This window comes from Ictalurus punctatus, chromosome 24, assembly GCF_001660625.3.
Source record: "Ictalurus punctatus breed USDA103 chromosome 24, Coco_2.0, whole genome shotgun sequence".
In the NCBI taxonomy this organism is placed as follows: Eukaryota; Metazoa; Chordata; class Actinopteri; order Siluriformes; family Ictaluridae; genus Ictalurus; species Ictalurus punctatus.
In genome coordinates, this window is record NC_030439.2 from 18240051 (window position 1) to 18264769 (window position 24719).

At 44.5% G+C, this 24719-nt stretch overlaps 1 protein-coding gene across 9 annotated transcripts in view; it reads right to left on the bottom strand.

The window, feature by feature from the left end:
• brd4 (bromodomain containing 4) overlaps positions 1–24719 on the bottom strand; it is a 62559-nt gene that overhangs the window by 14174 nt on the left and 23666 nt on the right. For 7 of the 9 annotated variants that reach the window (XM_017454578.3, XM_047150655.2, XM_047150654.2 and 4 more), the window contains 5 exons: positions 5547–5955; positions 4023–4160; positions 3797–3932; positions 2816–3168; positions 908–1279 (listed from right to left, as the gene is read on the bottom strand). In XM_017454578.3, coding sequence (XP_017310067.1) covers positions 908–1279; positions 2816–3168; positions 3797–3932; positions 4023–4160; positions 5547–5795 — 1248 coding nt within the window. In that variant the 5' untranslated portion in view covers positions 5796–5955. The remainder of the gene's footprint in view (positions 1–907; positions 1280–2815; positions 3169–3796; positions 3933–4022; positions 4161–5546; positions 5956–24719) is intronic. The other 2 variants (XM_017454576.3, XM_017454577.3) reach the window with 1 other exon arrangement.

The following is a 24719-nucleotide window of genomic DNA, read 5'->3' on the forward strand; positions in this document are numbered from 1 at the left end:
TCGGGTAAAGATAAGACGATTATTGTAAAGTCAACACACTTGCTGCTGCCAGTTGGTGGCGCTATGACCGTGACTCACAATAGTCTCATCCATGTGCTCAGCCCCCAGTACAAAACGTACAGCTCAAGTTTCATCTAAAATCACTCCTTGCATGCAGAAGATGAGAGACACTTCCCGTTCGAGATATCAATAATCCCTTCGCAACTCTGCATCCTCGTTGTCTTGCCATAATGTTGATTCCCTAGGAGAAGTATTTAAAAGTTCACCACAGGCACTTTCACAAAATCCAAAATGACCGACTTCCTGTTGGGCGGAGCTAATGACGGTCAGGGTGAAAGCTGTTCAGTTCGATGAGAAGGTTATGTTTACCGAGTTTCGTACGTATACGTACGAGTATGTAACGGTTTACGCCCCAAGGTTTCGTACAGTGTAAAAGGGGGCGCTAGAGAGCCACCCCACCACGCCCATGTGGTGTGTGCAGAATTTCATAAGTTTTTGAGCATGTTAAGGGCCCCCAAAACCCCGAAAAAGGTAAATAAATAAATAAACAAACAAATAATAATAATAATAATAATAATAATAATAATCCTTAGGACAACAGGGCACTTTCAGTGCTTGGGCCCTAATTAAATTTCACTTTACTCTGTGATGAATTTTGTAATCATTTCTGTAACAGCGGCTTTTATTTTGCGAATGCGTGTTTTGGTTGAGTTTGCTCCAAGTACTATCATTTCTACTAAAAACATAACGTAACGTCCTTTCGAGCACGTTATATAATTATTTTCAAATGACACTCTCTTCTTTCGCTGCACAAGACTAGAAAATATTCCCCACACACACACACACACACACACACACACACACACACACACACACACACGCGCGCGATGAATTCATGAATTTTCACCTTGATGGTGGTGAGGTCCATGGGGTGTTTGATGATGTCGTGGTAGTCATGCAGTCCCAGAGTCTCCACATCAACCGGCTTGTAGAAAGGCCACGCGTAAGCGGTGTGCTTCTTAGCGAACATCTCCTTCACGATGCCGGCGCAGTAGCGTAGCTGCTCCAGCACTTTGGGGCTGTTTGGGCCGGCGGGCGCGCTGTAGGCCAGATGGTGCTGGGAATCGGGCGCTTCTTTCTTGGGTTGTTTCGACGGCCGCACGCTCTCTCTCCGAGGGAGAGTCTTTCCTGACTTGGACTCCGCGGGAGAGGACTCGCTCAGCTGGTCATTGGCGGTGGGGGTCGTCGTGTCTGCTTTCCTCTTCTGGCTTTTTCTCTGCTGTTTTGTGGCCAAAAAAAAAAAAAAGGAGGCAATAAATGGCTTGGACAACAATTAATCTTTTTAACAAGTGATACAAGATATTTTGAATATCTGAGCATCGTGAATAGTGAACGTTACAATCCAGATTAGCGTCACTACACGACAAACTTTTTCCCCCCCACACGTGGCTCGTTTGGAGCGTTTGTTTCGAAGCCTGATGCGTTTTCTCCCTTGGTTCGGTTCGTTTAAGCCACACCAAATTAGGGCTGCACAATTAATCGAATATCGATCTCCATTACGATTTTGACTGCCCACGCTTACATGAACGTGATCCGACTGCGATATTGACGTTTACAGTTCGTCCTCCGCTCATAGAAAACTCCGCCGCAGATCAAATCGAGCGCTTCCTGAACTGACAGCCAATCACCACTGAGCGGCGCAGGGATGACGTCATTATGTAAAGCCGAAACCCGGAAACGAGTTAGCATTTTAGCGCTCGAGCTGCCAGCTTTGCTTCGTATTGTTGTACTTGATGCAGATTTTCATTTGGTTGATGGCATTTTTATTTTTACTTATCCTATAGTTTGGGTACAATTTTATTTATATTTTGCTTCTACGAGATGATGCACATTAAAGGACCGGTCTAATTTGATACAAAGATTTGTACATGAGCAGGAATGTAGCACAACGTGGAAGTGAAAGCAGCGGTCTGATTATTTATATGTGAAAGTGCAGTAAAAATAAGTTGTCCCAGAAATCAACGAATAATCGTGTTCTCAACATTGATCAAAAATCATCGTGATTATCATTTCGGCCGTAATCGTGCAGCCCTAACACCAAAGCAATCGGGCCGAGACCTCGTTCACCAGCTCTGGAGCGGTTCGCTTGTGACGAGAAAGCAATCCGACCCAATCGACCAACCTGTACAGCAATGCTTCATGGGAACTGCGCTGCATTAAAAAAAACAACAAAAAAAAACATTTGTTTTGCTGAAGGCTCGCAACATGAACCACGGTTTAACTGTGACAGAACCCTGGAACGTAAACAGGCGCACTCTGACCAATGAGAGGACAGTTCACTCACATGTGACTTGCGTAAACACATTTTGGTACACTCTGAAATGTTGCCTTGTGAAAGCGAACCGAGCCGAGGAGAGAACGCGACCCAGTTTAAGTCCCCAATTTAAACACAGACCTACAGGTCTGTAAACGCCCTTAGTCACAAATTCACCAACGATTTTTCATCACCAGTGCATTTTCAAATACATTTCCTGTTAAAAGCATGAGTTATCAAAGTACAATTTTAAGGGAAGTGTGTATTAATGGAAAGGGCAGAATTTTTAAAAAATGCTTTTACAAAACATAAGCATGTAAAGAGGTGACTTAATTAAAGTGATTAGAATAAGATGCTTCACCACTGATCCAGGGGGCTTCATATCGATACACAGCTATTTAGCGAACCGGAGTAATCGCCACGACTTAGTAATACACGTTAAAAATGGCCTGGACGGCTAAAAACCTTTTTAAAAGCTCACTGGATTTGAACTTTCGTTACCTTTAATCTCTGAGGACTCACTTTAGGCATGACGCTCTGAAGCATCGGTGCAGGACTCTGTTGAATGGGCATGGGTGGAAGGGCAGTCTGGGTCGGGGGAGGCACCGAGGTCATGATGGTGCCCGGAGGATTGCAGTCTGAAGGGCCGAGCGGAAAGGGAGGACCCAGCTGGGGGATCGTAGGGGGAACTCGAGGAGGAAGAGCTTGCTGCAGAGCCACCTGTGGAGGGAGCGCTGGAGGACCTGGTATGGGTCCTCTAGTCTGTGGCCCTGCTCCGTGATTGGAAATGCCACGAGTCTGAGGGGTCGTCGACGGAGAATCTAAGCCGGGTCCGGGGGGCTTTATGTTCAACCCTGGAGAGAGAGAGAGAGAGAAGCGAGAGAGACAGGAGAGAGAGAGGAGAGAAAGAGACAAGAGAAAGGAGAGAGTCAAGAGAGAGAGGAGAGTCAAGCGAGTGAGACAAGCGAGAGTAGAGAGAAAGGACAGAGGAGAGAAAGGAGAGCAGATAAAGAGGGAGAGAGGAGGGAGAGAGAGGAGAGAAAAGAAAGGAGTGAGAAAGGAGAGACACAAGAGAGAGGAAAGAGTCAAGCGAGAGGAGAGAGAAAGGTGAGAAAAGAGAGCAGAGAGAGAGCGAGAGAGAAAGACAAGAGAGAGGAGAGAGAGACAAGTGAGAGAGACAAGAGAGAGTCAGCACTTTAGTCACATTACATACGTGTCTCTTTTAAAATACTAAATATAAAAATATACGACTCAAAAACACACATCTCCTGTTAGTTAACTGGTTAAGTTAAACAAAGACACCCAATAATAATAATAATAATAATAATAATAATAATAGTCTCCTACATTTAATCAGCCAAAGAAGCCAAAAATCTAAATTGTGATTCAAATAAGATTGTCCTAGTAGTACAATTCGTTAAAAAAAATTAAACTGTTAAATTTGCAGTTGCCACGTTCATTTATTGAGAGAGGGGTGTGTACCTGGGTCCCTCCTGCCCCGACCACGGCCCTTCGGAGTCATGACGGCGATCTCGTTCTCCTCCTGGGGCATTTCCGAAATCTTCTGGAGGAACAGTTTCTCCAGTGCCTCGGCCATTAAGACTATGTCATCCCCTGCCTGTAGAGGGCGATACGTACCATTAACAACCCCCCACAAACACACACACACGCGCACACACGCAATGAGAAGTGCGGCCACGCCGGTTACCTTGTTGTAGATGTAGCAGTTGGTAAACATGGTGTTGAAGTCTTGAATACATTCTTGGGCGTTCCAGTAGTAACTGTTCTCGAGCCGCTTCTTGATTGTTCCCATGTCCATAGGGTTTTTAATGATCTTGTAATAGTCCTGAAGGGAGGAGGAAAAGAGCAGAAGTTACGGACTGTGAGAATCAGAGGCAGGGAACTGCTGGAAGTGAAAAACAAAAATGACTCAACCTGGCTGTGAGAGAGAACCTTAACCTCGCTTAATCACGCATGTTTATCTAGCACATGCTGAACACATTATTCTACAGCACTCCTGAATACTCCATCCTGATTGGTCGACACGGTCTAGACAGAGGTTCCAAATGCAAAAGCGCTCGTTCTAATAGGTTTTATCGCTTCTATAGTAGCGACGTCAACAACTATACCCTGCTATAACATAAGTGATGATCTTTGTTGCATGGACGTTCCACATGACTAAATGTAACTATAAATGGATAAAAAGTATGCTATAGGCTAACTGTAATCTTTGGTACACCATATGTTGTGGTGTAAGAGGAATAAAACACTGTGTGAGATGCTCTTCCTGGGAAATAATCAACTACTACGCTTCTGGTCCGGTCGGGCCGCATCACACCGACCCTTCACTGATTGTTTTCCTAGAACATCATGACCCCAAGTGTTTTATTCCTTACTAATTAAACATATAATATGCACATTTATGATAAATACTGCTTAAAACAGAAACGTGCATGATATTATTGTACTGAACTCAAACGATGTAAATTTTATACATTAAATAAATTGTAAGTTTTATTAAAAATAAATAAATAAATGTAATAATAGGAAAATAAATAAAGGAATAAAATGACGATAAATATACATTCATTTTTAATTAAATTTAATCCTAAGTTTATTTTGGCACCACTCCCCCATTTATTATTTTCTGAATTTATTTTTCAATTCCTTTTTAACTTATTTATTTATTCATTCTTCTTTTTTTAATTATTTTTATATTTGTTTACATACTCGTTTATTTTTATGTTTATTTATTCCCGCGTGTGTTTATTTCCATATTTATTTATATGTGCAACATGCAAACGAGGAGGCGGTCCTTGCATAGCTCCAGCGCATGATTGGTTGACAACCGTGGTAGTTGGTATACAGGGGTATAAATATGATGTGCTACGTTGTTAGAAGAGCTTAATTATACACTTGTGTGTTATTCTTTTTTTAGTATTAACGCTTTTAACTTGCTGGTCAGCTCACCACACAAGTTATCGTAACACTTTTTTTTTTTTTTAAGCTGTTCACGGCCCTTGTTTTCATTTGTAAACTCGAGTGACAATTCTGGGACAAATCCATTTGACTACTAAATGTTCTCTAGCTCCACCCACAAGTTTGCTCTGTACCCTTGGTACCCTGGCATGAAGGATAACCAAATTCAGTACATCATTAGGGAAAGGGATATGAGGATTAAAACAACGTGAGGTCGCAGATCTGTCACTCGACGGACTTGTTGAACACTCACAGGCAGGTTTAGCTTGACGGCATCTACGGGAGCCTGGAAGGGCCATGAGAACTGGTGCTTCCACAGCGTCTTGAGCACCACCTTGGAGAGATATTGCAGCTGGTTGGTCTGGCGCTTTGGCCGTGATGAATCGACGATCTCCGGGGGAGGGGGGTTGAATGCGTGAGAGGGCTGAGACTGGGGCTGGGGTTGCCCCTGGCTGCTGCTGCTGCTCCCTGACATCGGTGCGGCGTCCAGACCGTCACCCATACTGGTCGGATGGAGCACAGGCACCGGGGCAGATGCAGGAGGTGGAGGAGGAGGAAGAGGAGGAGGAGGGGCCACGGGACACCACTCGTTCAGCCGCGAGCCGGGCGCGGCCTCTGCAGGGAGAGCGCCGCCGATTCCATTGCACTCCTCGCTGGGATCTCTGTTAGGAGACAAGACGGGTCGTTAATTATAAACTCCTTTAACCTCTCATTTACAACATCCTATCACGCAGACTTATTCAATCACGTTAAGCGAGACTGTAATCACCAACCCACGTCCTCCCAGTCTCCCTCTCCACTTAATTCGAACCCCAGTGATGACCCAGACACCTGTAATTACCGGGGTCAGGTTGTCATAGCACTCCTACACACTTCAGGTAAGAGCCAAAAGGTATCTTCTAAAAGCATGCACACTCATACAAGCGTCATAGTGCTTGCGCTCTCTCTCTCTCTCTCTCTCTCTCTCTCTGTGTGGGAGTGCACGATTTTCTAATGTTTGTTTCCTCTGAGTTTTATTTTTCATTGACGCAACACCAGAAGTCTACTCGTGCTTCTACCTGATGATGAAAGGATGCTCATTCTGCCTGTGAGACAGAGGTATGAATAAGAGCTTCAAATAAACAAACAAACAAATAAATGAAAAGTAAGAAGCGTGATTGCGTAGCGGCGTTACAATCCAGTAAAACTCGATCACACACACACACACACACACAGTACGACCCGTCCGAGACTCGTGAAAGATGTTTCGTGGGCGTTCAACAGTCTTAAAGGTAACCATAAACGGATAAAAACGTGCAGTGTGTCCTTTACTTAACAAACAGAGAATTGTGTTATGAGGTTAAGAGGAATAAAAGAGTTAGGGACGTTCCGTTACAGGAAAATAATCAACTCCGGGTTCATCACAGCACTCTGTCGTCGATTATTTGACTATAACGGCACTCAAAGTGTTTTAATAGTCACGAAAACTTAATATCACCCCTTCCCCCTCAAAGACTTGCTGTGGTTGCATTGTGAAAACACAGGCTACATTAGTTTCTAAAGACCAACGGATGCATTTGACTGAAGGTCGTAACTGATTTTCCGCCCTCCTTCCGTTTCCTTATCTCCGGAGATCAGTAGCTCGGAGGCACGGCTGTCGAAAACGATATTTTCGAGGTCAGACTTCCTACTTCCGAGTGAAGTGGAACGCAGCGTTGGTCTTCTGACACTCTCATACACACCAAGAATTCACGCCGTCCATCCGTCGGCCCGCGTGACTTAATCAGACGTGACTGGCCCTGTAACTGAGGCCCTGTAACATGCCTCTGAGCAATCACCAAGTCATCGCCTCCATTTTGACGCCGATGTGTGAAATCGGACACACGCTGTTCCTGCTAATGCGTTCGCCTCGGCTTTACCGTAAACCTTCCTCCTTCAACCCGCCCGTGCTGCCAAACATGCTATCTCCCGAGACCCGGGCGAATAAAAATCAAGAATCCTCCCCATCCTGACGAGCAGCGATGAGTCAGAGGAGTGCGAAAGCCGAGCGCTCGGCTGATCTCGGATCACGATCCGGTCTGGATGCAGCGTCTGAAACAACTCGACCGGAATACCTTGAATAAAGTCTCAGCTACGTATAAACTGATTAAAAAAACGTGTGGAATTAATACGGTGGAGTTTTAACGTTAACGGAAGAAGTCTCCGGTGTTTTGCTTGTAACAAACAAACAAACAGCTGGACGTAAAGCTGAAACTTTATAGTCTTCGGGACGGAGCGTGCGGCAGGTTCTCTGTAACATGACGAGCTGAATTTATTTTGGTCTTGTTCATATCGAAAGAGAGGGAAAAGAAAAAAAAAGGAAGGCTGGGGAGGAGGGGGGGGGGATATTACATCACCACACGAAGAAGCCTGATTGTGTAACGGCGGTACAGGGCATAAAACCGTTCATAGGACACAGCAGAGACCTGTGAAGGATGATTCGTGGAAGGTCAACAACATTAAATGTAACTAGAAATGGAAAAAAAAAAAAAAATTCTTCTTTAATAGAGGATTGTCAGTTTTGGTGTAAGAGGAGTAACACTCTTGGGGACGTGCTGTTATAGGAAAATAATCAATGATAACTGTGACTCATACACTCTTGTTTATTATTTAACTATAACCGCACACCAGCAAGTGTTTTACTCTTCACAAAATAAATAAAAACATGTACAGTGTGACATTTTCAAGACTGACTCGTCAAACTTTCCAGACTTCCTACGCTCGACGTTTGTTACTTTACAAAAAGGTCACCGGTTGTGTTACTAGATCGTTTGGTCTTCGACAACTTTTTAGAGCTGCGATAACCAGCTCGTGCCAGAGCCAGATCTCCCTGCAGCTCTCGCCTGGTTTCCCACTGAAGCTAAGCAGGGTTGAGCCTGGACAGTACGTAGATGGGAGACCTCCTGGGGAAAACTAAGGTTGCTGCTGGAAGTGGTATTAGTGCGGCCAGCAGGGGGCGCTCACCATGTGGTCTGTATGGGTCCTAATGCCCCAGTATAGTGATGGGGACATTACTGTAAAAACAGCACTGTCTTTCAGATCAGACGTTAAACCGAGGTCCTGACTCTCTGCGGACATTAAAAATCCCAGGACTCTTGTAAAAGAGTAGGGGTTTAACCCCGGAGTCCTGGCGAAATTCCCCCATTGACCCTTCACGATCACGGCCCCCTAATAATCTCCATCTCCGAATTGGCTACATCACTCGCCTCTCCTCTCCACTAATAGCTGGTGTCTGGTGCACGATGGCTGCCGTCGCATCATCCAGGTGGATTCCACACACTAGTGCTGGTTGAGGAGATTTCTCCACCCCATACTACGTAAAGCGCTTTGAGTGTCTGGAAAAGCGTTGTATAAATCAAACTGCGACCATAACGTAAATGAGTAGAGGATCTTATTCGTTTCAGAACATTAAATGTAACTATACACAGAGAAGTGGGACATGATAAAAAGAGTTGCCAGATTGCCGTGGTACAAGAGGAGTAAAGACAAAGGATCTACAAACCTAGTGATTTTTGCTCATATACACACACACACACACACACACACACACACACACACACACACACTTTTCCAGGTTGAGAAATAAGTGCATTTAAACTCGTTATCATTTATTGTGAATTTAATAATACCACCTCACCAATGTTGCGGTTTCAGGGCTTGACACCATGGTCATGTGGTCGTCCTTCAGACTAGCAAATCCGTCACTCACTTGCCCCAATAAAAAGGACTTTTTTTTTTTCCAGTAGTGGTATAAATGTAATCATTTAGAAGCAATACACTCATCAGTGTTTTATCAGCTCGTAACACCTTACTGGAGTCATTCGACTGTACACAGCAGCACACCAAACACTCGTGCTGCTTTCCTGGAAAGCAATCTTCATGGGTCAGAAGTGGATCCTGCCTGAAAGCACTTGTCCCCGTGACTAATAAACATGAGCTGTTGCATATAAAATAATATCCTATTAAAACATATTAGCTACTTTTCTCATCTAAATTGTATGACAAGTTGCTTTAAATTCACGAAGAGTTACCTGCTCAAGCAACACGCCAAAGTTTCTGTTTCTACGTTGTCTAACGTTTACAAAAAGACATCTTCGTATTGCACATGCGATAGACTCGATTCTCTACGGCAGGAAAGTGAACTTACGCCGGGTAGCGACGTAGCTACGGCGTTTACGGGTCGCGCCACGACGTAGCTACGGCGTTTACGGGTCGCGCCACGACGTAGCTACGGCGTTTACGGTGACATTACAGCGATTGTACGGAGCGGCGATAAATTTCCTCTCCCTTTTATTTTCATAACCCGTGTTAGATCCAGTTTTCCTTTTTGAGTTATTTATTTTAGTTCGATGCTTTCCCAGGCGCTCGGCCGGGCTGCGGAGGCTTGAGAATCATTGCGTTTGAGAAAAATTTTAAACAACTCGCTTCACTGCTGTCGCCCGAAGTAACGTCGAACCGGATTCTGATTGGTCACGCTCGTTTCTAAGCAGCTGCTTGTTTAAACCTGAACTTGGCGGATTTTTCCCGCTGCGTGCGCTCTAGATTATCTTAAGCAGCAGCAGAACACTGTTATAACCGACTAACAGAGTCTAGATCACGAATAAAGCCTACTATTATCGTTATTATTCATTTTTTGCCATTGCCATTTCCAGGCTCCGTGTCTGGTCAAGCAAGCGAAATAATTGTTTTTTTTTTTGTTTTTTTTTAAATAAATAAATAATAATAATAATAAAAAAATCCAAGCTTTAATATCGAGCCCCGAGTTTTTAAACTCATTGAGAAAACGAAAAATCGTGCTCACAACTTGTTTTTTTAAAAATCACTCTTCGGTGTGTACGTTCTTATATCCGCTTTCCGGTACGCAACACCGCTCAGTTTATATCGAAGAGATGAATCGCTTTGAAGAATGACGACACAAGGGCATGGACCTGCGTCTGAAGCAGTTACAACCATCCGAGTAAAAGTGAAAGGAAGTCATTATACAACGAAAACGTACCATGTCTAGTTTCACCAGGTCTTTCCGAGAGTGGATATAGCAGAGTGGCTGATTTCGCACACAGGGCTTCCTGCTGAGGGAGTGCGGCGCACCACCCAGTTTCCAACCAGCTACAAAATCTACTACAGCGCACTAAATGTCACCGTCAGCTCTAAAAAAAAAAGGGGGGGGGAGGGAGACGGCTAGCGTGATGAACTTTCAACATTATTCATTCTGCCACGGCTAAAACGTACACGGACGTTACATAAGCGGATTTCACCGGCTGACTCGGACGTGTCCGGAGTGATGCTTCAAACCACGAGTGCACTTGTTAACCCCACGGCATGTCTGTCACCAGGTTCGGTTTTTACATCAGCATGGAAATCGCACACAACACGGTTTAAAAAGAAAGGGTTCACGCATCGGTTTTAGCACTCGCTGTATTAAATTGCTCAGAAAACCCGTTTGGAAAACTGCCCTTCGATCCGGAACGCTTGCCTCCTGTCGGTCATCTTGTAGACACTCTACACTTTATGGGTCACTGTAGAAAAGTCCTTCCAGGATTTCACCATCACAGAAATTTACAAAAAAAAAAAAAAAAAAAATCAAAACATTTTCAAAATGGACGCAGATTTAACGCAGACCCGGGCCATAGCACCCGGACAAAGCGCCTCTTCGATTCACGCACGTCGAGCGCGAGTAGAGCCGAAAGGGCTCATTTACAAACAGATATCACTGAGAAATCACTGAGAAATCACTGAGAAAGTTTTCCAAACAACTTACTCCGCAAGCTGCATCGCACGTTTTGGCCGCAATAACCACAAAAAAAAAAAAAAAAAAAAAAACCTTTGCTAAATCGTGTACAGACTGCCTGTAAGGTTCTGGAGGCGGAGCTTAACAAACATGGGTAGGACTGTTGGGTGGCTCAAGGGGAGAAAAAAAAAAAAAAAAGTGTCATTCAAATAAACATCAAACTCACCTACTTAACCTTTAATCTTACCCAACGTATCTTAAATGATTACAGACTTGTAAATAAAGCTGCCCATTCAATAAAGATTTGTTTTTAAATTAATTACCAATTTGTGTTTTAAACTCTCTCTCGGAGGAATTCTGACCGATCCCACCCGCTCCTGGAGGCGGTTACTATTTCTGTCTATCTGCCTGCTATCATTTCTAACTCCGCTTGGCACGACTCCAAAAACAGAAATAAAAACAAGTCGTTTACAAAGGCAGTAGACGTATCATAAGCATCGCGCCTCATCCGGCGCATGCAGAAGTCGACCGACTGGATACGGATCACGGACAAAAACGCAGGACGCGTGTTAGAGCGCGCAGACGTCACAGACATCGAATCGGCGTCTGATATCCAGAGGCACAACTGATAATGACGGATTTGAATTATTGATCACACATACACTACAGCACACTGTTCTTCGCATACCCCAGCATGTCAGGAGGTTGGGGTCAGAGTGCAGGGTCAGCCATGATACAGCGCCCCCTGGAGCAGAGAGGGTTAAGGGCCTTGCTCAAGGGCCCAACATTGCTGGGGCTTGAACCCCCGACTTGAACCCCAGAGCCTCAACCGTCAAGCCACCACTGCCCCTGAAAGAAAGAAATAAGCTACTAGACCATACTGGATCTGTTACAACCAATCTTTTTGAAATAAATAAATAAAACCGCTTCAACAAAACAAATAATAAAAATACATTTTATTTTTTCCTTCAGCGAAAGAACGGCTAATCGTTTAACGTTATGAACGGAAAAAAAACCCGAGGAGGACTCCGAGTCATTAATTCAGAAGCATGTGTTTTATTTCTCAGATAAAGGAAAATAAACTGTTTGGCCCAACGACTCGATAATCAATAATTTACCAGCTAACAAGCCAGCCCATCGTTTCCCAGCCCTCGGTCCAGAGACTTCCATCGACGACTGTTCAACCGCATCAGCACCAGCTCTTGGGTCTTCACAGGTCCTGACCTTTACCCAGGAATTTGAAGATAAATACCGAATCCTTTCCATCGAAGACGAGCTACGAGAAGAAAACAAATCTTCCGACTGCCGTCACTCGTAGCATGAAGCTAAGCTAGACTAGTTTGTGAGTAAGATGTATATTACAGCGCTAATCTCATCATTGGAAGCAGGGACAGATCCACACCTCTATACTGAAGTCTCTGGTCACTGTAATAAACCTCTGCATGATTCAAACAGCTGTCTAATGACGTATGTTACGTAACATGGAGACGGCGTTCCTGAAGCTCCTCCTATAACTGACGGTCAGCGAGGTGCGTCAGGTGGTCCGCACCGAGCGGGTTACTACACACGGTCTGGATACAAACCACCGTCTCAGTCAGGGCACTGCGACCGCCCTCTAAACGACAGCAGGTCTGGAGCCAGATGTTGGACAGCTGCTGGTACTAAACCCATTTTTTCTTTGCACATCAAACCAGATGCGTTTTTGTTTTTTTTTTTACGTTAAGGAAGACAGTGATCTTTTGTACAACGGTACGATTCGAAGCCCGGAGAAGGCCGGCGCGGCAAACCTCGAGTCTTTCAAGACTGTCTGAGGACGAGACGATTTGAACCGGTCAACACACAGAGATAAAACGTGCATCGACATTGTATTTTAGATCTTTTAGGACTTCACCCAGCCATTCACCGGTGTGTTCCGCAGCAAGTGTAGGAAGGAAAGAAAGAGGAGGTAAGGAGAGGAAGTAACAAGAGAGACAGAAAGAGAGGAACAGAAAATGAAACCAAGTAACACAAGAAAGAAACCAGCCAAGAGAGGGAAAAAAAAAGAAAGAAAATAAAGAAACCAAATTAAGAAAGAAGCCAGGAGAAAAAGAAAGAAAGAAAGAAAAAGAAAGAAAGAAAAACACAGGAAAAGACATAAGGAATGTAGAATGAAAGAAAGCAAGAAGTAAAGAAAAAAAGAAATGAAGACAAAAGTAAAGAAAAAGAAAAACAGGAAAAAGTAAAAGTAATTTAGAAAGACACAAGGAAGGAAGGAAGGAAAGAACGAAGGAAGGAAGCAGCATAGAAAGAAAGAAAGAAAGAAAGAAAAACAGGAAAAAGACACAAGGAATGTAGAATGAAAGAAAGAAAGAAGCAAGGAAGAAGTAAAGAAAGAAAGAAAAACAGGAAAATGTAAAATAAAGAAAGAAACAAACAAAGAAAAAAAGTCAAGAAAGAAGAGAAAGAAAAACAGGAAAAAGTAAAATAAAGAAATAAACAAACAAATAAAAAAAGTCAAGAAAGAAGAGAAAGAAAAACAGGAAAAAGAAGAGAAGGAAACAGGAAAAAGTAAAAAAGTAAAGAAAGAAATAAAAAGAAAAACATGGGGAAAAAGTAAAGAAAAAAAATGGGGGGAAAAGTAAAAGAAAGAATTAAAGAAAGAGTTTATAATAAAATGAATGATGCGTGTTGAAGTGTAGATATAATGATCAAAGTGAACATGATTCGAGTCGACACCGCTGCCCCGCGCTGCCCCGCGCTGCCCCGCGCTGCCCCGCGCTGCCCCGCGCTGCCCCGGTTCAGCACACGAAGCAGTCGTCACCTGCTCCACCGCCGAGTGAGCCGAGTCAGTAGTCTGCAGACGTACGAGGCTAATCGGCACTTGCAGCAGCTCCACACGGCCTCGTATCCGTAGTAACGTTAACGTGTTCGGTACAACTCGGGACACGGCGCTCGGGTTTAAAACACAACACTGCAACAGAAGAGCTCTCTCGGCGGGAGGGGCATCCTGTCAATCACAGCAGGACGAGCCGATCGCGTGCGCCCGGGAGCCGATGTACGCGGAAGACGGCGGACCGCGGTTTCAGCGGGGGAGAAACGTGCGGAACGACATGAGACAAACAGCAGGAAGTGACTGTAGAAAACAAAGTTACTCCACTAACACGGCTCATTTGTATAGAAGATTTCCTTCCTTCCTAAAGATATGACGAATTTTTTAAATCTCATTTCTTATGCATTACTAGTCTAACGATCGCCACCAGAATGAGGACGCGTGCTGATAGGTGTGCCGCCATCGCTGAACTCCTCACGCTGAGGTTTATGTTTAACGCGTTATGACGAGGGCGAGAGCGTATCGCTATCGATGCGTCCTTAAAGTTTTATTTTTTTAATTTCAAAACATGGTGAGGAAAGAGAAAGGATTTCGTTTAGATCCGTAAAACAAAACGTAACAGAAATGTCAGGTTCGGTAAATGCTCCTGTGGCGTCAAGCCGGTTATCCTCTACGCAAGGTGGACCGTGTCTACAAAGCCTGGAACGGACCGATCTCCAGTCTCCCTCGGTTGGTCTACACCGTGCTCCGTCACTCGTCGCTACTGATCATGAAAGAGAACTAAATAAATACTCCTGATGACCGGCGCTCACGCTATCCGGGGCCGCACTTCCGACTGAACGTTACACGATGTTAAAGACGGATTCGGCAAAAAGGAAGCGAAAGAGGACGAACGAGGCGTCGTCGCGGAAACGCCTGAACGTTGCGTACAAGTGAAACGAGACAGCGGCGTAACGGAGAGACGCCGGGGTTCGGAGTTGCTGCCACGTCTCGTGCTTTTGTTGATGAAATCGGTTCACGTGTTTATATACGTTTAGATAAACCCAGATAGAGCGCTGAGATGTGTGAATTACACCCGGGACGTCACCGTTTATCCGTCGCTTTCGTTCACGCCGCGGCTTTAGCGGCAGACCGACTTTTCACCTCGGGCAGCTTTGAATTTCAGGCCCGTCTCTTCGGGTTTTCATTTGCATTCTCCAGAGCCGCATGGAAAACACGCCAGACTCGGTAGAGAGAGGTACGTTACATAAACAAACAAAAAGGGTCTACTTTCACAGGAAGTGTCAAGTCGAGTAACTGGTTTCGTCAGCACTGATGAAATTTAAAACACACTTGGCTTTCAAAGACGGGATTCGGTGACCAGGGACTTTATTACGCATTAAAAAGTTTGTTTCGCTGAAAACGTCCACAGACCGGAGAGGGGGCGGTCGATAGCGGGGCTGCTGCTGACGGTGCAGGATAAACAACCGGCCGCGTTAACGCTGCGACATTTCGTATTCTGAAGCTTGTCGCCGATGAAGAAGAGTCCACCGACAAAAAGAGAAAGAAAATGACGACTCCAGATTGAAACTAGTGTGTAACTGTACAGGCGTGTGTAGGAGTCAGTGAATAAAACGACTCTGATGACTCGGATTCGGATCCTCGTGATTCAATAACGTGCGCAGACGAGGAACGTTTGTTTTTTTTGCCAAACGTAAAAGCGAATCCGTGAAGCAGGGATAATCTAATTTAAAGAAGAAGGAAAAAAAAAAGAAAAGGTGAAAAGCCCAAAGCTAGTCATGCTTAAAAGACTTACAGATGTTCATGACCAGAAGAGTAAATAAATAAAGTTTATTTACAATGAGAACTGTGAGAAAACTAAAGAATGCACTAAAAGCGTGAAAAGGAGTTGTTCGGTCACGTCAGGGATGTGACGGTGAGGAAGTTTTCCCACCGGTTGACTCGACATGTGACCGCTATCACCGTGGGTGTCTTGGACAGGGGTCGGGGTTTCCCCCTCGGTTATGAATGCCCGTGCGGCCGAGTGCGCTTCACTTTCGCGATAGCGGCAAAAAAAAAACAACAAACACCGGCTTGAACGGTGGGTTCATGGTTATTATTTTATATTAAACATGGAACTTCTGAAACCGAACCTTCCGCCAGGGTCTCGTCAGTCAGCTCGCCTCGCTCACGTCACGTGAGAACCGAAATCCGACTCCTGCTGAGCAAAGCTGCGACTCCCGACTCATTCGTGCCGAATTGAGCAGATGCGCTGGGTTTTTAACCTGTGGCACCCTTTCTCTAGCTGAACTAAATGATTTTTATGACTATAAAAACACGAAAGGACGGTGGGGGCGGTGCCACGGTGGGAAAGTGATGAGATTACGACACCTCTGTTAAAGCTGACCGATACAGCTTCATACACTCAACAGGGCACCGACGGTATCTGCTACTTCCTTCCAAGCTTTATTATTTCCTTGGAATGTCTCTATAGACTTCTCACGAGAGGTCAGAGATGACAGGGTAAGATGAAACCACGGTTTTCGTTTGCTTCTATATCAAACAGTGAATGGGAACTAACCACGGGTAGGACTAGGGGCCGGTTTAATTTCAAAACCATTTCACACTGTGCGGCATTTACAGATCTGAAGACTAAAAATCACGATCCACAACTTCTCAAGTCGAGACGAGCGAAAACACACTTTACCACGGTGTCGTCTGGATGAGAAGATGCTTCCGAGACTGGAGAGGAGTCTACCCGAGCAGGTAACGTGTCCGTTACACGGCGCGTCGGATCCGAATCGTCCCTGTCCGTCCGATCTCCGAGTCGAGCTGTGAAGCCGACACGCCGAGTCGACTTGTCTAGAATAGTACACAGGCATGCGATTCGAGACACAACACTAGATGCTTTACTCGGTCGTGGGCAAAGCGTAACACGGTGCTATTCAGTCTCCGCTATCGCACACGTCGGTATTGTACAGACGCGTCGCGTTAAATCCTGACGTGCCAAATGACGCATATATACACGATGCGGCGGCCATTTTGTGTCCAACGGCGAGAAAAAAAACAAAAAATGAACCTCGTCACGAAATCTTTCTGAGACTGAGAAGTCGTCAAATCCAAAACCTTCGACACGATCTGCGGATCTGAAGCCAACCGCTCGCACGGAGCCCTTTTGTTCATCGCCAAACCAGACGTGGGTTTATTAGATAAATAAATATCGGTGTAAGCAGAGAAGCGGGCGCAGAAAGCCACACAGCGAGTTAATGGATCGTCGAGTGGGCGGGTGTTTCTAAAGTTTAAAACGAAAATAAAATGTAAAAATGGGAGGGCTACACGATGTTTCCGTTATCACAGCGCATAAAGCTGAGCGAACGTGAAGACGTATGGAGTTTCCCCCGATGAGCACGGCGGAGAAATCGAACGAACGCACGCACGCACAGCGCACACGGTACCGGGAACGAGTGTGCAGTACAGTGCGCTCCATCACCAGACACGACACCACGTAGGAGTCTCGGGATTTCACACAGCGCTCTGAAACCATCACGATCTGTACTGCTGGGAGATCGGCGCCAGGGTTTCCGCTGCTGACGGAGCCGCAGAGTGACGACCCGGCCGCGATCACGACTCGCGGCGTCCGCGGTTAATTAAACGTGACCGACGGCGATGTTCAAAGCTCAGCCAAAGTGAAATCTTTCCCGGCGAACGTGCCGCGTTAAATACGTTTATGCCCGATTGCATATTAAAGGTTTTCTAGTCTGATTTGCATATATTTAAATGAAGTTAAACGGCTCGCTTGATTACTTGAAATGAAAAACACATCATTTGCTCTTACTCGATTACGACGAGCACAATAATTGTGATTTTACTTCATCTTTATACAGCCGTGCTGAACGCTCGATTCCGATTGGTCAAGGAGGGTGCCGGGTGATTTTCTACAACGGCAGCTTGGATAAAACTCATCGTTTCTCTAATAACGCGACGGAATTTAAAAAACGCATACGATTGTTAATATGGTGACGTTTTAACTTGAAGGAGTCTCCGGTGTCAGAGGTAAGAGCAGGGTTTGTATTTGTAAATATGACGTTAGTATTATTTTGAACAAAAAGTTTGTTAGTGTTTGTAGCACCGTTAGTTAGTTAATGTGAGTTTTGAGTGTTCGCCAACATCCTCTCTGGTTCTCAGGAGTGTCCAGGACATGGGAGTATTCAAGAAGTTCCATCGAATCTCCTCCAGCGGCACCATATGAAGCACGGCTTACAAAACAGAGAACGGCCAAAAAAAAAAAAAAAAGCTCGAAGCGCTTCAAAGAGAAGAGGAATGTGGAGCGACGTGTCGAGGCTCCGATGAGCACGGATCAGTTCTACACCACCCACTCGGTCTGCTAGCTCAAGCGCTTAGCCTTTAGCCTCCGGCTGTCCAAAACACAGAGTTTCCAGCTCACCTCTCTTTTCTCACGAACACACACACACACACACACACACACACACACACACACACACACACACAGAGAGCAATTGTTCGTCTCTGAGTAACCGCATTCTTCATGACTCACCTTGTGATGAGAACGGTGGGCGGACCACATGACCGTATATTCCACACCCAGAAAAGAGCCGGTGAAAAGCAAGAGAAAGGAGGAAGTGAGCGTTTCGTGGCACCGTTACTGAGCAGGGGAAAAACATTCCACTCCGTCACTGCTACCAGCCCGCGAGGGCTCCGTCTACCAAACCGGAGAACAACAGAACGAACTGGAAAGTTCAAGTACGAGCGAAAGAGTACATCCTGAAATGACCGGTCACGTCGCAGAGGTCGACCAGACGCCACCGAAAGGCTTAAGCCAGCGTGGTCTTTTAGGAGTATTACACTTCAGCCTAAAAATAAATAAATAAATAAATAAAACAAGCACACACTGTGTAATAACGTGTCAGATGACACCATGAAGATCCTCCGGCGACAGACCTGCGATTAAAGATCAAAGAAAATCGCTACGTTCCGATCGCACCGTCATAAACGGAGATGAGCCCTTGGTATGAATGGAGAAAATACGTTTTAAACTCTGGGTAAAAGACAAGAACAAGGACGCGCCGTTCCTCACAGTGACCTGGACAGAGTAAAAAAGGTTTTTCCCGATCACGTGGCACTGGCGAGCAGGTCACGTCACGCGTTCGGCTTCTTTTCCGAAGCGGAATGTTTTTCTGCGATAGCGTGAAGCTCGCTTTAACCGATATCGGAAAAAAGCCGCCCAAGCAAAAATATTTACAGAGATACCGAGGGTACCGACGTCTGATTTGGCGGCGTTGACTACAGGTGTACAATTTTTAAAAATATAGACTTTTAACCAATTTTGAGATGCAGCTCATGACAACAAATCACAAGCACCGTGTCCACACACCGACGAACCTTTTGGTAACTGGTCTGCACTTAAATAGCGCTTTTTAAACCTTAGCGGTTCTACAAAGCGCTTCCCACTGGCTCACATTCACGCGTAAACACCCACCAGTGGTGGCAGAGCTGCAACGCAAGGCGCTAACTTGCCATCGGGAGCAACTTGGGGTTCGGTGTCTCGCCCAGGGACACTCCGGCGTCACGTGGGCCGGGAATCGAACCGCCGACCCTACGATTAGTGGACAACCCGCTCTACCACCTGATCCGCAGCCGTCCACTTTATATTCAGCATTTTGAAAACCTCTCATGTAGCCTTCAGACATATCTAAAAGGTCTGTGTTGTCCATCAGTCTACTGCATCTTCTAGAATACAAGGTTGTGATCTGAAATCATGACGACAATCAGAGTTATAACGAGAAAGAGTTCGAGTGTGTTCAGCATTCTGCCTGGGACCTGGGATCCAGGCCGACAAATCCGCCATCGAGCCGAGAAGAACCAAAAACGGACCACGTCGCAAAAGTATTTCGAAATTTAAAATGGTCTGAGGATTAAAACCCGAGTAGGCGGCAAACTTCAGCACAAGCTGCAGGTCTGAAGCTTCTCAGCGCGTGAGCCGACGACTCGCACGCCGTCCTTTTGTTTCCCACCAAAAATCCTTTTTTAATCGGTTCGTTTTGTGTTTAAAATGCTTTACAGCGGGTTTCTCGGATTTAGATCGCACTTTAAGGTTTTCGTTTGACTCACCCTTGTAAGTTTTGGCGTCAACAGGCTTAAAGGTACAGTCGGAGATTTTTGGTGATCGGAAACTCGTGAAACCACACCTTTCTGACACTCGGGGTTTTCCGTCTAAACAGATTTTTTTTTTTTTACTGACGGTGATCTGACTCGGTATGACAAAAATCGCCGACCGCACCTTTAAGACAAAAATATCACCTACGGGGGATACCCGATAGCCAAAATACGAAGAGGATGTCAAAAAGGTACGAGTCGGGCCTGGTGCTATGGCTCTGAATAAGCTGTAGATATTTGCGAGCTTGTAAATGCTAATGACCTGATGATGATCATGTGTAATTGTCTGCAGCTAATTCTCTTTCTGATGGTGTTTATATAACAGTTTCTAATACACTGTTACAGTAACATCAACCTCTCAGTGAAAGGAGTGAAACTACGTAGCATGAGGGCATATTATATACATATACACGCACACGTGTGGAAAAAATAAGTACGCCCCAAGGAAATTAGCTTTTGTTTTGTTTTTTTTTGACATATGTGGAAAGGCAAACGTTTGACCCTCTTTGAAGCGGTGCCTATTAATAAAGTCGATCTACTTGAACTGAACCGCAAGGAAAAGCCGCTTTTTCAATCATTTATTCAACAGATGTGATATTCTTCTGTGGGAAAAGTAAGTACGCCCTTGGCCTCAGACGCTAGTATTGCCCCCTTTATCAGAAATCACTTCCTGTAGGCGTTTTGCATGATTGTCCACCAGGCGTGCTGGAATTTTTGGCCACTCTTCCGTGCAATATTCTTACAGTTGCAAGATGTTTGAGGGTTTTCTTGCATGTACGACTCGTTTCAAATCCCCCCCACAACATTTCAATGGGATTCAAATCCAGGCTTTGGTGGATTTGCTCGTGAGCTTAGGATCATTATCCTGTCGAAAGGTCCACTTTCGGTTCAGCTTTAACTTTCAGACAGATGGCCTCACGTTATCTCCAAGCACTCTTTGATATGATGCAGAATTCATAGTTGAATCGATGAATGCAAGCTGTCCAGTCCGTGAGGCAGCGAAGCAACCCCAAACCATAACATTTCCACCACCGTGCTTCACAGTTGGTATGAGGTGCTTCTCCTGAAAGGCTGTCTTTACTCCGCACCAAACATATCCTATATGTTACTGTGGTAAACGCCTCTGTCTTTGATCCGTCTGTCCGGAGCGTGTCATTCTAAAAGGCCTGGTCTTAACCGACATGCTCACTGGCAAACTGTAGTCCTGCTATAATCTTCTTTTTAGACAGCAAAGGCTTTTTCCTGGCACGCCTCCCATGCAGGTCAAATTTGTGCAATTTCTTTCTGACTGTAGACGCATGCACTTTAACACCAACAGGTGCAGATCCTGTGATTGAATTTTAGGGTTCTTGGAGACTTTTTTATTTGCATCAGAGGGTCTGATCTTGGGCTGAATTTGTCGTTTGAAATCTGGGCCTTTTGTAGAGGACTTTCCTTACACTGGAATGATGCATTTCAAATCAATTTGGAGAACTTTTTAAATCCCTCGCCAGACTCGCAGGCAGCCACAATTCTTTTTATTTCTGAAGTCCTTACAGAATTCTTTAGATCTCGGCATCACACCTCAATAGCAAAGGGAACACCAGACACTGGATATGAGAGGGGTATAAATAAAACCGGTTCCTCCTGCACTTCTGAAAGCAGGTTCCAATCGCCGGCACCCAATCCTGAACACCTGATTCTAATTTCATGGATTTGAAGGTGCGACGTAGGGGTGCACTTATTTTCCCATGTGACTGATCTGTTTTGTTTTTTTGTTTGTTTTTTTTTTAAATTAATTGAAATAACTTTTTTTTTTTCACGAAATCTATAGCTATATGTATGTGCTCACAATATTTTTTCTTCATTTTATATTTAAAAATATTTGTTTGTTGGGTTATTGGTTTATTAGAAATAAATAACATTTGTAATGCTGAAAAGGAGGGGGAAAAAAATCTTTTTGAAGTCTGTAAACATTAACTACAAACTGTTAAACACATCAACTGCTTCTAGTTGGTTTGTGATTTACTTTGTTTTTTTTGTTTTTTTTTTTTAAATAAATAAGTAAATAAATAAAAGCATTAAAATGATATCACGATATCAGAAAACCGTATAATTTATCACAATACTGACATTATATCGTATCGTTCAGCCCTAGAACAAGCTCCGCTCACACGTCCGTGACTTTTAACGACTCCCTATAATCAAAAAGATTATTATATTTCTGTTGAGGTTTTAATCATTATTAGTTTATATGAATTGAATACAAGTTTTAACCCAAACTCTTAATAACTCCAAAAAAAAAAAAAAAACACAAACACAGTTGCCTACAAACCATTTCAACTACCGTGACCCAACGTGCTCAGTGGGTAGAGAGTTCAGCAATAAAAAGCTCTGAACGAAGACGATATTATTGGCCACGTTTAATCACTTTCATGCCATATATTTTACAGTTAAAAAAAAAAAAGAATAAAAAGTGAAGAATTCTTGGTTTTATTATGAACTATAAAGCTTGATAGTGAGCGCAAAAAGACTGCGACTTAACACGGTTTGCAAATATCCCAACGTAAGACAACAGAACGCGTGTCCTCTAGCTGAAGCAAACTTGCTTAACGACCTAATTTAGTGTCGCTCACTTTGCATCTCAGAAAGTTAAGTTAAAGGTGCAGTCAGTGACCTAGTCGAAAGACGTCTGAGGCGCTCGTGTGACTAGAGATGCTTTTTTTTTTATAAAGAATTAGTTCTGTTTACATTCCTGTTTTCAGAGCCATGAAACCCAGAAACGACAACTGTGGAGCGCAGCTTTAAAGGAATTACACAGAACAAAAACGGCCCGCGGACCTGACTGTGTTCTTCTAACAGAGCGGGTTCATTCTTTCTTTCTTTTACAAATTCAACCGATCGATTAGTCACTTCTTTTTGTACGGGAGAGAGACGGCGAGAACGCAAACAGGTGCAGACAGGTAGGGAGGATGGCCGGGAGCAGCCGGTGCTGTTTAATACGACGCGGGAGTTGCGTTTGTTTGATCAGATCTACATTTACTCATCGTAACCTTGTACAAGGGTTCAGATGAACAAGGAGCGACATGTTGAGAATTTTTTTACCGTCACGATGCCATCACGAACGCTTATTCATGCCGTCGATGGGCAAATCCTACTTGACCAAAAGTAACATGGAAAACAAAAATGAAATCCCCCATGAAATCAAATAGAAATGGTGTTGCTTTCTTGCGTTAGTGTTGAGGTTTTCTATATATAGCTAGCGGGCACTAAAACGACAGAATTCGCATTTAGAAGATAAACGCATTCAATTTACACTCTCTCTCGACCATCGATACGGATCAACAATCGTGATGACATCATTCTGCACTCCAGCTTCTCGTCAGATTTTCTGTCCAATCAAATCTAGCTCTCTAGTGTCCCACCCCTAACGTTCTAAAAACCCCCTTGCCGAAGCACGGGCTGTGAGGTAAGATAAATGCTATTGGCGATTTTAAAAGGGGGGGAGGAGTCACTCGATACGTCCCGCCCTGACTCCCTGTTTTAGTGGAAATTCCGTCGACAGGTCGAGTAACGCCGCGTGCACTACTGGGACTTTAAGGTGTTTTTCCTGCTTCCTCCCTCAGAGATCAGACCGCCTGCTCCGTCCTCGTCCGATTTTATTTTATTCCCGAGTGACACGTCGGGGATTTTGGAGGCAGGCTCTGCTGTACGTGTCGAAAACAAAACAAAAAAAAAAAGAAAAAGAAAGATTTTTGTCTGCTGTATTGAATCGTCCAATACGTGTTTCGAAAACACTCCCCCGAGCGGATAAATCAGAAGAACCGCTGTTTCGGCGTTGTAGCGCGGGCCGAGGAAACGTCGAGGTCACGTGACCCGTTCGACTCGAGACGAACGAGACGGTGGACGATGTCGTAGTGCGGTTCTGTTATTCTGTTATCCAATTCGATGGCCTTGTTAAAGATTAACATCTCTCTGTACAACCTTTTTTTAACATAAAGCGCCTGACGGAAGAGAAGCAGGCCGACGCCCCTCGCGAGTTTCGGAAGACGTTTGAAAATGCTGATGGAGAGCGTTTTCAGAGGGAGCCGGACTAACGTAGACGTAGCCTTACGCTTCCTTGAACAACATACAGACTATATTTCTACACCTCGTGTGCATATTTTCGCTTCATATCGACACGACCCACGATCCAATGCGGCTTTCCGCTTTCTCGTAACTGCCGGTGCGTTTATTTCATCACCCAGCGTTAAATTTTGCAAACAATCGAGCAATATTCTCTGTAATATATATACACACACACATTATTATTATATATATATAAAAACATGTGTATATAAAGCACTGTACGGCCACGTGTGATGAAAACGTGAGACGTGTAAAGACGTTGTTAAAGAAGTCACGAAGAGGATGGAACGTGTTTAAAACGGACCCAATCGGTGGATTTAAATGTAAAAGTGGACGGCGTGTCTGTAAACAGGTCTAACAAGCCAAGACCCGGCTGATTTACAGGAAAAGTTTCATCCACGACCAAGAATTCTGGGAAAACCGGGGCACCAAAATTCACTTCATCTCTGGTCGAGTTCCTCGGTTCGAGGTGTTGCTGTCCCGAGAGATTTGAGGCTACTGTTTTGTTTTTTTGGTTTGTTTACCCCCCAGAGGGAAGATTTTGCGGTCGTTTCCAACATAATCAACGTGACTCAAGGTAAACACAGAGTAAACACTGACTGCTTCTGCAC